Source organism: Vidua macroura, chromosome 12 (assembly GCF_024509145.1).
Source record: "Vidua macroura isolate BioBank_ID:100142 chromosome 12, ASM2450914v1, whole genome shotgun sequence".
NCBI classification, from domain to species: domain Eukaryota; kingdom Metazoa; phylum Chordata; class Aves; order Passeriformes; family Viduidae; genus Vidua; species Vidua macroura.
The window spans coordinates 930,809-943,478 of NC_071582.1; the positions used below are offsets into that span (position 1 = coordinate 930,809).

The 12,670-nt window shown below is 42.1% G+C and overlaps 1 protein-coding gene and 1 long non-coding RNA gene across 3 annotated transcripts in view; one reads left to right on the plus strand and one right to left on the minus strand.

Moving 5' to 3' along the window:
- CRABP1 (cellular retinoic acid binding protein 1) overlaps nucleotides 1-5,211 on the plus strand; it is a 39,862-nt gene extending 34,651 nt beyond the window's left edge. For both annotated transcript variants that reach the window (XM_053988554.1, XM_053988553.1), the window contains one exon: nucleotides 4,889-5,211. In XM_053988554.1, the coding sequence (XP_053844529.1) occupies nucleotides 4,889-4,939 (51 nt within the window). In that variant the 3' untranslated portion in view covers nucleotides 4,940-5,211. The remainder of the gene's footprint in view (nucleotides 1-4,888) is intronic.
- A 3,415-nt stretch (nucleotides 5,212-8,626) lies between these two features.
- Nucleotides 8,627-10,220, minus strand: LOC128813431 (uncharacterized). Its single transcript, XR_008439037.1, has 4 exons — nucleotides 10,048-10,220; nucleotides 9,048-9,091; nucleotides 8,821-8,965; nucleotides 8,627-8,696 (listed from the first exon to the last, which is right to left on the minus strand). It is a non-coding gene; the product is annotated as an uncharacterized LOC128813431 (long non-coding RNA).
- Between the last annotated feature and the right edge of the window lie 2,450 nt (nucleotides 10,221-12,670).

A 12,670-nucleotide genomic window follows, 5' to 3' on the forward strand; every position in this document is an offset into this window, starting at 1 on the left:
ACAATGTTTCTGTTGCTGCTGTGTATTTTTGCCAGGGACATTAATGAGCTATCAATCACTTACGTAAGTCAGCAGAACAAAAGATCTGCTCTTTGCAAAGTTAAAGGATACTGCTTACAAATATTGGCTATTCAAATGAGACACATTTATATTCAAACCTTAGGTGCATTGCTGCTTTCATGGCTGCTCAATTTAAGTTTAATCTGTAACACACAAATGTTTTAAAGTGGATGATTACTGAAGAGGGGCTTTAAAAACAGCCTCTGACCACATTTTACACAGTTCACCTATCACACAGGGGTTCTCAGAATCAATTGTAGCAAGGGTCAAAGATCAGAACATTGGTGGGGGTTCAAGCATGGTTTCTATTCTACATTCCCTCCTCAGAAAAATCATGCCATAGTTGATTAAAACTAGTGAACTGTGGAGCCTAGATGAGTGAGTGAACATTTTTTAAATGATTTTGCTGACTTCTGTTCTGAAATGAAACATAGTATGTGAGAAGGGTCAATGCAGATTTGGAAAGAGGTTTTGCAGCGGGATGCTGAAATGTGTGATGTGCCTAAGCCTTGCATCAAACAGTGTCAAACTACCTAAGTGTTTAACTTTTCTATAACTTCTGGAGAGTGATCTTACATAAAATCAGTTATCAAAAGAAGGGTCTAGTCATACATATCAAGCTCAGAATGAGGGGATTGCTGATGTTCCCATTAGGGCAGCCTTGACAGAAGTTCAGAAGCCTGTAATAATGCATGTGTGAGTGTTGCATGGGCCTAATGCTTTAATTTACTCTTTGCCATGAGCAGATTTACAAGGGGGCTTAGGGATCTACAGCCCCTGCTCACTACTACAGCCTTGTCTGGAACACATCCCCAGCAAAAAAAGAAGCGAAAGCCATTTGCATTTTGGCTGCACCCGATCCTGAATGCAGCCTCTTGTAATATCACTTGTAGCTTAGATTTCCTCTGTGCCCTGGCTCTCAGTTACAACTGGGAGATGCTATTGTCTCAGGTCTCTGTCATTCATTTGCTGCATAACTTTGAGGAAACTGTAAAATATAGCAGTGCTCAAACACAAATACTGACATTTAGGCCCCTCGAGAAATCACCTGATTTTGCATGGTGCTGTCAGTTGATACCCTGAGGAACATGAGGTTGTGAATTGGGTGATTTGCTATCAATAGCCAAGTTTGAAAGTGGGGGCTGCACATTCAGTGACTATGTCCTTGTGAGGATCAACTTCCTTCTTAAAATTTTATGGGAGTCGGGAGGAGAATGGAAATAGGCAACATGCCTTTGTTGTGAAGATTTGTATCTTTATCCTAGATAACATGGAAGTGTGCAGGGGGACAAAGCCTTTTCTGAGGATTCATTTAAGTAATACCTTATTTTCTCCATCAGTTTGCCGATGGATTCTGTCTTCCTTTTGTAAGTTGCCTCTGCATTTTGATCAGTCATGAGCAGATAAAGAGATTTTTGCATACACTGGCAGAAGTAATCTTTCCCAGGTGATTGTTTCAATCACACTCTTCCTCATTATACTGTGTGCTTCACTTACCACAAAGGCTCCTCAGCAAATATCTATAAAGAAGGCCTTCAAAAAGCAGATTTGCTCCTACAGAAATATATTACTGCCCTGTAATTCTCTTTTAATCTCTCATGATGTCAGTGGTCATCAGATTTTGAGTGAACTGAGAGAGGTCAATTTATTGGATTATCCCCCTGCGCAGGGCTTTGTTTGCAGTGTGCTTTTGGACTCTTAGCTACAGATTATGACAAGCTAAGTGAAGAAAACAATTCCATTATTTGCAGTCGTGGCACATTTAAAATCCTATTTTACATTTAGATAGAAGCCTTGTCTTGTAGCATTTTATGACATAAGTGGGACCTTTCCAAGCCTGTGAGAAAGTGGTGTTTGAAAATCCTGCATCTTCTTGTTACATCTGAATTAGAATTTGGTAGCATTGCACTTTTTTTCAGTTGCTCTGATGAAACTTCACCACCAAATAGCCAGGATTGCTCATTCTTTTTTCATTTGGAAGTTCTACTGCTCAGGGTCATGGAAATATTTAAAGTCTGCTTCTTAGAACAGGAGCTATCGCTTCTTTTGAGTCTAGAATTGAAACCATAGACACTAAACTGCTTCATCCTGCCACTGAATACAAGGATTTAAATGTGAAGAATAGAGGAGTAACACCCTTTGGATTTGGATCCTTCCTTGACCTTGGGCCCATCTGTACATTAGACATTTCTGTGAGTTACCACAAGAAAAAGAATGCAGCAAGTTTGAACATATTCCTCCTTGCTTTCTTTAGTAACACTGAGTGGAGTTTTATGAACAAATGATAGTGAGTCACAACAAGATAGGAAAACACCTTTTGTGTAAGTCCACAATGAAACCTGTACGTTACTGTGGTAATAAAGCCCTTTATGTGCTTCAATTACATTGTTAATCATCTGAATGTGTATAAATCTGAGTGCTAAAAAATGCAGTTTATTCCTGAAACAGGTCAGAGGCCACATAACCTAAGCTGGGTCTTAGGATGTCTTACTTGTTTGAGAAGTGCACAGTGGTTACATGGTACTCCAGAATAATTGTAATTGTGCTTTGCATGATTTCTATCTCTTTGCAATCCGGATTTAAAGACTTTATTGTGTTAAATTATAGTGGCTTTCCAGACTGTGAGAATGCTGTGTTGTGGAGTCCTTGTGTGTAGCAACTGATTTTTTAAAATTTGGGGTCCCCGAGTATGTCCATATTTTCTGCACTTGATTTTTGTCCAGAGTAATTTCAATGTAATCCTTTGCCTGAAATTTTTGGAAGTCCAGAAGTTTAGCTGGAGCCGGATGCTGGAAGTACCAAGTGAGGATCCTGTGTCCTGTGTCACAAACACACTGAGCTGCGACTCTCTGAGTGCACAGCAGTCTGTGCTGCTGCTACTCACCCGTACTACTGAGCCTTCCCAGAAAGTCTTATGTCTTTTTTCTTCCTCCACAAATTTTAATCTTTATTTCCACACTCCCTCCTGTGAATCTTCCAAGGAAGCTGCCAGTCAGACGACACTGATGTCTTAGGAGCAAGCTCTGCCCAGGAGCGCAGTCTGAGAACTGGACACTGCGATTTCAGAGGCTCAGATCTACAGTGGCTCCCTTGCAGTATGAATCACATCTATTTCCATCTACCCTTCCCTGCAGTGTTCCTTCTCAATAGAACTGCTGATCTCTTCTGAGGATAACTGCTGTTGCTTAGCTTTAGGGGAAGGAGTTTCTCTCTTAACTTGCCTGAAAGAGCAGACATAAATTTGTCAGGGAGGTTCCGTGAGTTTTGGCGAGCAGCTGCTGCAGCCTTTCTCATTAGAACTGACTGATGTGACATCCATTCCCACCTCACGACGTGGCTGTGCAGCTCCAGCTGCCAGACTGGGGCTGTGCCAGCTCTGGGAGAACACTACACAGGAATTGTTTTACTGCTGTTTATGACTTGTGTTGAAGTAGCAGCAGGGGACCCAAACCTCCCTGTGCTTACCAGTACCTGAATGTGAAAGACAATCACTGTTGCAGGGATCTTACAGTCTCCACAGAAAACCTTGAGCCCTGGAAGGTCTTGACTCTTACTTCCTCTCTCTGGCAAAACTCCTGCTGAAATAATTTTGCCTTTGTGGATAATTTGGAAATGTTGAAGGAAGCCATAATAAGGATATTTGCAGCTGGTGCTGTGAACAATAGAGAACTATCCACATCCTTTAATGTTAATTTTCAGATGTATTAATGTATAATCTAAAAATATATCTTTATTAAGCACTGATATGACATTGATATGCATAAAAACCAAGTCTGTATCTCCTAAATACTAACAGACTTGTGTCTCCAACAAAGTGAACAAAATAGAAGCCAGAATCAGTTTTAAAGCCAAGTCTTTTCAAAGTATTGGCCAAAACAGGTGTAGAAAGCATTAAAACAAATAGCCTAGCTGAATTTTCATAATGCACTGGGGTAGTTCTTAATGCATGCTTTTCATGGTAGTGACCACAGCCAGACACCCCACCTCAGACCTTGTTAGTGCTGAGCTCAAAACCGTGTCAGCATAGCTGAATGTGAAGGTTTTTTTCAGTCTCTATTTCCTCACTCTTGCCCCCATTGTTTCCCTCATGCTTAATTGCTCAAATTCTAGCCTGCCAAATGGCATACAAACACTTTGGGACTCAGGTGGTTTTCTCAGACAGCCCCACAATCACTGTCCTGCCTACGTGTTCCGATAATCTCTAGGGCATTCCAGATCCTTCTCACGGTTAACAAGCTCACTGGTGAAGGGCACAGTCTCCTGAAGCAAGGTTGTCACTGACACTGCCCAACTCCAGCCTGGAAGAGAAGCTTTGCTATCCCAGCAGGAGCTGTCAGCCTCTTGCAGCAGCGCTATGTTTACAGGTGTACATTCTCCTGCTCTTCATCTTTCCTCCACTGACTTCGTTTGCCTGCTTGAATTTATATCTGCAAATATCAAAGAATACCTTTGGAACACGCCATCTGAATTCCACCCTCAGCATTTCTAGTTCAGAGTGCTGCAACTGTTTCTAAATATAACAATAGTACATTCCAAATTCACTTTATTTTCTCTTGTTTATTTATCAATTCATGCCAAGAAACTACAGAAAAAAAGAATTTATGCATCATTTATCGTTCTGACAAAATCCATCCTGCCTTGCAAAACAGGTCATTTACATTGCATTCCTCTTTCAAAATGATTTCTTTCTTTACTCTTATCTGTCAAAAGGCATAAGCAAAAGTATTTCTGCTATAGAACTGGTTACTTTAGTAAAAATAACACTTTGAAATGGTGTTAAATGTTGGCTGGTTCTATCTCTTTTGATTGATTTTTATTTCTTTTCCAGACCTTTGGTGCTGATGATGTTGTGTGCACAAGAATTTATGTAAGAGAATAAACCCATCAATTTACTTGTCATCTGGGATGAAGTGGAGAACTGTGAAAACCCCCAGTATAATGAGTATCTATGTGTGCTGTTACAGTGTTGTATGTGACCATGTGTGTTATATCTGAACCCAGATCCTTTGTTAAGTGTATTTTGCTTTCAGTTTTCATTTCAGACATTATTCCTTCCCACTTTTATGCCATCAATTTTCATGTCTGCTTTGTATTTTGTAGTTGTCACTTGCCTTGGTTTCCTCAGTTATTAAACTTACTGGGCATAACTCACAGCTGTTTGGGGGTGTTTTTAATTGAAAACCCAGCAGTGCTTTGGTTAGGACTGAAACACTTTCTACCCTCTGCTGAAGTCAGTGTGGAGTTTCCCTGCTGTTGGCAGGTCCTGTGCTGTCGTGGAACACCTACTAGGGCAACACGAAGGGATGGAGAGCAAGTGGATGGCAAGGCCTTTCACAGAACTGCAGGCTGCTCTCTTGAACCCAGAGCTCTGCTTCTTTCCTTCTTTCTGCCCTCTCTCCTTCTCCCTCCTCTCTCTATCTCTCGTCCTCTCTTCCTCCCTGTTGAGGAATAATTTGTGTATGCTGTGATTGCTGGGACTGGGCTTAAGCTGAGCCAGACAAGACAAGGTGAGATCTTTCCCCTTTCCTGCTACAGGACAAATAATGTGATCATGACTAATACTTACTGTCATCACACCCAAGCATCTCAGGCCTGATCAGAGAGCCAGAAGAATATGACAGACTTTACTTGTTTTGGCCATAAAAAAATAAAGCTGAGGAATGCTGCCTTTCTCACCTGTGACAAAGAGAATTTCCAAAGGCTTCACTCCCCCTCCATTATGTTGTTATGATGCCATGTTACAACTCTCACTTCTGGTGATTCAACCTTTAATTCTTTGAGCAACTAGTGTTTCACAAACCAGGGCCATAGTTCCAGAATGAAAAAACACCACATTCAATGTATTTGTTCTGGCTCAGAGTTCTGGCCGTAGCACTATCAAGTATTAGATTCAAGATGAGCAGCCATTCCACTAATGAACTAGATAGTCTTCAGTTCTTCAGCCTTGGAAGTGTCTGGAGATTGAGACTAGGAGCACTACTTATTTCACTGCAATGTCCAATCTTATCTGGCCAACTTTTATCTTTGCAAGAGTAATTTTTCTGCTCCATGTCACACAGTAATATAAGATTTTTAAGAGTTTCGATGTTAGCAGAATATATGCCCTGTTCACTGGATTCTGCTCATTACTCACAACAGGAAAATAGGACCAAAACGTACTCATCTTGGGACATCCATGAAAAATTACTCTGTCTCTTCATCCCTCACATAGCTACGCAGAGAAATCCCCTTTGATAGGGTTGCCAAACTGCCATGGAGAAATCAGCCAGCTGTTATTATTGCAGTGTGGCAAACAGTACAGAAGCACAAGAGGAGAGAAACACAGTGTTTTCTGTCTCCTCTGCTCTGACAGGTCATGCTTGCTTTCTCTGCCATCAGCACTCAGAACCATATTGCAGCTGAAAGGAGCAATCCGAAAGGAGGGTTCCTTTCTTCCACACTCCAACCTTAAGCCAAATCCTGTTTCTGAGACCTTGGTTCTATTGGTATCAGTTGAATACAGTGTATGCTGGCCAACACTGAGGCAGGGGCTGAAATTAGTTCATTGAGGTTTGGATACAGATGAAGCTACCCCCCTGTAAGAACGAAACCAAGAGGGAGGATGACAGGGATCTATCTTTATTTTCTATCTTCTTTTAAGATTAAAATTAAAATAGTTGGGTGTTTTGTTATAAACAAGTTCCACTTCAGGAGAATCTGGATGTGCTTCTGCAATCAGCTGTGCCAAAGGAACTCCACAAGAAAGTGCCAGGCTTTGAGCTCGCTCAGAGCTGCTCAGGGATGCAGACAAAACTGCCTTGCCACATCAAGACTGAGCAGTCAATAACACTGTGTTGCAGGACATGTTGGCACAAGTCATATCCCAGAGCAGCAGGAGCCCACCAACACCACAAAGGCTTGGCCTCCACCTCCAAGAAGCTGTGTGGTGGATGTAGGGGCTGGTACAAGCTGGAGAGGCAAGTAGTAGAGACAAAGCCAGTGAGTAGAAGGGCTGTTTTGCCATTACAAGAAAAGATGCCACTCTTAGCAATTACCTTTTCTACCTGTGTCTAAAACAGCCCTGATGCACAGTTTGTGAGGGCTCAGCAAGGTACTGGCGTGGGCCTCAAACTGTCTGAAGCCAGTGAGTGCATTTAATAAAAGCAGCAATTTCTGTTTCATTTCTAGGAAGGCTCAAGCTAAGCTGTTGTGCTGCTCAAGCAAATGTCCTTCAGAAAACTTTCCCATCAACTGGAAAATACCAACTCAGGTTTCCATTCCAGTTGGCAACTACTATCCAAGTAGTAAAGCATGAGCTATGTAACGAGCTTGTAGGAGTTTTGATTAAAAACAGGCTCTGGAGACGTGAGCAACCCTGAATAACTGGGAACTTTCTTCTTACAGGCTTGAAGCTGTTCTCCTCAGCTTCATTTGCAGTCTGGCATGATAGAAGTTCCTTTCTTTAATAATTTCAGTGTGGAAGCTTTATCACTTGATTGACTTTTGTGAAGTTATAATAAACTTACTGGTGCATGGGTAAATTCCTGTGAACAGAGACTAGAACTGGTCCAGGGTCTTAGTTTTATGGCTCATTGTTGAAAGTGCAAAGGCCAAATTGCATTTTGTGAGTCCTCTTGGATTTAAAAGCCTTCAAATCTAGGCAGTCAAGGATTTGGAGTGAATTTACTGGCCAAAAGCCTTGCAGTTGTCGTTTGCTTTTTTTTTTTTTTTCCATTGCTGAGATTAAGCTCCTTTGGGAACATGGATGTTGAATAATGCCATGGCAGCCAAAAGAGACGGCTTTATCCAATTTTTGTATAACAAGTAATGAATTCACATGCACACACATACCCCTAGATGAGGTGATGGAAGCAGAGTAGAGTTACTGTACTGTGTTGCATCCACAAATATTAAGTCTCATGATGTCTGAGTGTTAAATGGTTGCTTAGCAGAATAGGGTCCTGTAAGCTTCAGGCAGCTGCTCTCTGCACACAGGAGGGAGGGACTTTTATAGGCAAAGGACAATGGAGCACCTCTAAAACCAAAGGACAATGGAGCACCTAAGGGTTACATAAGTGGTTTGTTGATTATTTGATAGCATGTGGATGCCTGGAAAGGGCCCCAGGGATTTCACAGATAATAAGACTTGAGTCTTCCAGATTCAAGTCAAAGAGACACTGTCTGTGGCTCGAGGTAATCAGCCAGGGGACAGAGCCTGGCTCACAGTTACATCTATCAGTGGGCAAGCAGAAACTTCCCCTCATGCTTCTGTGTTCTAAGCAACGCTTTTGTCACTTGGGCTGGAAACCCTCTGTGGTTCTAAGCACTGGCTGGTGACAAACATGGCCCACCTCTGTCTGGATGGCTGCTGATTGACCACTGGATGCATAAGCACCACCCCACATCTGCTGTCTTGCACATCCCTGTGCCCTACAAGCCAAACTCCTGAGCTCTGCAGGATGATGCTGATGGCCAAAGGATTTCTGACAGTAGAAATGAATGCATGAGGGAACTTTCCTTGTGAGTGTATTGCATACTACTGTTTATGTTTTGAGAGCATTTCTCCACACAAAGGCAGCAGAATACAGCCATCTAAGAAGGTAGAAGTCTTCCTCCTTGAAGTTTAAAGGCTTTGTCTTGCCATTGTCTGAACAGTCCTTGAATGGATGCAGTACAAGTGAGTATTCAGTATTATGCCTAAACATAACTTTCTACAGCTGTTTTAGATATCCTTTGTATCCAAGACATCTGCACAAAGCAGGATCTTCAGGGAAGCTGTACCTTTTTTTGGAAGGACAGCAGCAGACCAGGGACAGAGCCTGAGGGCATCACAACTGGGGTGGCTGTGGCTGGGCAAGTGACTGCCAGCCTCTGTGCCTGCAGGCCTGGGACAGAGCACTGCACGTGCCATGATGATAAGCCACTGCTACAGCGAGACAAAGAAAGGGTTACACGGGTATCTGCAGCAACATGGCACATGGGTAACATTTCACAACAACAAGACCTACCCACATGAGTGGAACACTAGGATCCAGTGGCCACATTCTCTGCCCTAAGGCAAGAAGAGTTCATTTTAGGATTTTCCTTTGATTTTCTATACTTTATTCTTAAGTTGCTTTCATAAAACATTTATTGTTTTTCTTCAAGAAAAATAAACATCCTAACCAGTAAACAGATCAGACAGTGAAGCTGGAATCAAAATAATCCACAGTGGGAAACTCAAAATATGAAAAAAATTCTCAGCAGAAATGTGACACTGCATTGAATAGTTCAGTTCACAGATATCTGTCTCACCAGCTCTTTTTGTGTGGATCAGAGCTGTCCCACTGTGTGCTGTATGCTCTGAGACCTAGAGCTGCTTTAGCTCAAGTGATCTTCTTGCACACCGAGTGCACACTGAGTGCAAAAAGAACATTTCTGCTAACAGGAAACCCCAAATCCCACATGGCTGCAGAATCCAGAGTCTTTGAATATTTTTAAAATACATGCTCTCTGAGCACTGCCATGGCAGAAGTGGGACAACCTGATGCTCTGCTGACATGATTTGTGGCAGGCACACAGTTCTTTGGCCATGTTCTCAGAACAACGAGGAGCAAGGGAACTAAACTCTTTTACAAGCTTGAATAAGATGTGCCATTAGAATTTGCTGTATGGTCACACATTGCAACCAGAAAAGAAGGTGGTGAGGCTTGAAATGGTTTCTGCAGCTGACAATACCACAGTCTTCTGCCTGATACTGCTCTCTCCTGCAAAAACCAGTGGCTCATGAGGAGAGGCAGTTCAGTTGCTCAAGCAGAAAGGATGTGACAGCCTAGGTGACTGTCTGAACTACTGCCTGTCTTAAAAGCCCTGCAGATATGTATCTCAACGTTAACCTTCACAGGATGGTCATGTGGAGCTAGGGGACTGATTTCATCATAAGTCTGATGAGTTCACAGAAAGTTTTCAAAGTGCTGAAGCTACTGGTACTGGGAGATAAAGGTGCAACTGGAGTAGTAGTGTTCTTACAGAATTGCAGACAGGAATAGCTATAGTGGGTCAGTGTAAAGGTCCTCTCTCCTCCAGAATTTGGTGCCTAAGACTCTTCTCTGAGACTTCTGGGAGCCTGCATATCAAGGTTACCCAGAAAGATCCTGTGAGCACTAATATATAGTCCATGTCAGTGCTGAGATTCTGCTGCTTTTAAGATGCTGATGATGACTGAAGCTATTCCTTTCCATTTCTCTTGCTGTAGCTGGGAGATTTTTTAAATGTTCCATATGTGGACATTTGTGTAGACCTGACACTATGTCCTAATGATACATAGTGAGTCTGGAACATCTAAATAATGATATTAATTTGCATGATCCTCTGTAGGGCGTGCCAGGACATCAGCAATGACTGCAGTGAGAAAGCCTGTCTCTGAAGTAAGCACCTAATAACTCTTTTTGCAGGAGTTTTTAACACTGAGCTTAGGCATGTGGCAAGGCTAGAGACTGTGAACATATTGCAGTTATTACGGAGCTTGAAGTCCAAGTTCCTTTTAAGACACGTCACTGGTAATGTGTTTTAATCAGAAGTATTTTAGTGAAGTAAATTGGAAGCATCTGGACCTGCCTGGTATCCTGTTCTTTCAAGTGTGATTTACACCGTAATTCCTTTAATGAACTGGATATCAATACTATCTGATGAACAGGAAGAATAAACAGTAAGCTTTCCATTACAGGTTATACATTTCCAGTACTGCTTATACATAAATATTGCTGTTGTTGATTTTGTTGCAGCAACAAAAGAAATCTTCAGTACAGGTCACAGTGCAGCTATGGGAATGGTCAGAGTGCTGTAAAAGGATCATTTTCAGGGATAGAGCTTTCTTCCTTGCTACTGTTTAAGTAACAGGATAATTAGTTAATCCACTGATTTATTGCCAACGTTTCATCCTGCTGAAAAAAATACTTAAGAATATACTCCAGGACTTGGGATGGGGGACACCTTGCAATGCTTCTCCTGACCTCACAGTCAGGGTCCCAAGCGGTATGGGCACAAAACTGTGTTTTCAAGAAAGGGAAGGAGGAGGCAAGAGAGGTGTAGTGTGTGTTTGTCTGTGTGTGAAATAGCCATCATGCCACAGGACCTGATTTTTACATAGCTCTAGAAGACCTAGCTAGTGCTGAACACAGTGCATGCTTGCTTTTCTTTCAGTTTATTGGAAAGTGACCCATTTTGTTCAGAAGTTATTCACTTCTCTGTGACTGAAAGATAGAGAGATGGCATGACTGAAAGACCTCCCCCCAGTCTTGGGAAACCAGGCTGAAATACAATGAGACATGCAGGGGTGACAGAGTTTTAGTGACAGAAGGAACACTGGACACTCCTGCAGGTAGGGTGAACGGTGCTATGAAATGAACCATTCCATTATTTTCCCAAAGCTTTTTGATTTAGCCATGGGGCTTGACGCTGTGGCACACAAGATCTTTCATGTGAACACAACTAGCTCTTTCCCCTCTCACCACAGCTCATACTTCGTGTGTTAGTATGTCAGTGGGGAACACTCTGCATTGCATATCAAAGTCTAATAAATCTCAAATATAGTACTTGGGAACCATGCAAGGATCTCAGCATAAAGCCCTGAGTCTGTTCCAAGGTAGGGAGAAGGAGGAGGAGAGAAAGGGAATTTATAACTTTTTCTATAACTTTTTTCCTTCTTGATTTTGGCTGAGAAACAAATTTTAAGGAAGGGTTTGGATACTTTGCCATAATTAAAAGCCTGGAAAGAGCTTCTTTGTAGGCTTTTTTAACTTACAAGCATTTGAACAAATTGCTGTATAGCTCCCTAAACTGCTGGACATTTGCTCTTGTTAGGGCAAATTATGGTTACATCTACTTCTGACCCGGATATTTTTTGAAAGAGAAAGTTGCTTTCTACTAAGTTTAAACAATTGCATGTGCTAAATGCTTGTAATAAGTGCAGTGGCCTGTTAAATTAAGCCTGAATTTATTCAGGATATGTTAATTTAATGAATACTTTTGAATAAGTAATTATCATTTTGCCTGAAGCCTGTCATTTGGATGCTGCAATAATTAGGGTGCCCATTAGCCAGATTTCATCATCTAATAATACAAAGTAAATACAGAGGGAAATTGAGAAGAAAAAGTCGGTATCTTGAATAAGAAGGTACTGGGATTAGAATTTAAAATACATTTCTCTATAAGCAAGACAGGAGTTAACTGTTAAGTTTCTGGAGCTGATTCAAGAGAGCCACGGTGCCGGCGTTGCTCTGGCAGGCAGCAGCCGTCACAGCTGGGTGGCTGGAGGCAGAGGCAGCCCGTGGGGATGGCAGGGGGCCACCACTCTTTGTCCTGGGCACAGCACAAGCCTCTCTCTAACGGCAGCACCCTAACATCCAGCTGGTGAAGAGAGCAGTTCACATAGCTGGTCCTAAACATGAGATTAGTCTCAAGGAAAGGATGAGAACCGACAAACATCATGGTGCTCACCAGCTGGGAATAGTGTGAATCTCCCTCTCACTTAACCAGTCCTGGAGGCACGTAATCACTCTGCTGTACTGCACTATGGGCAGCAATTTTAAACTACTCCTATGAAGTTGCATTGTTGCTTTGCAAGAATTTTTTCACCATAGTTAACCACATA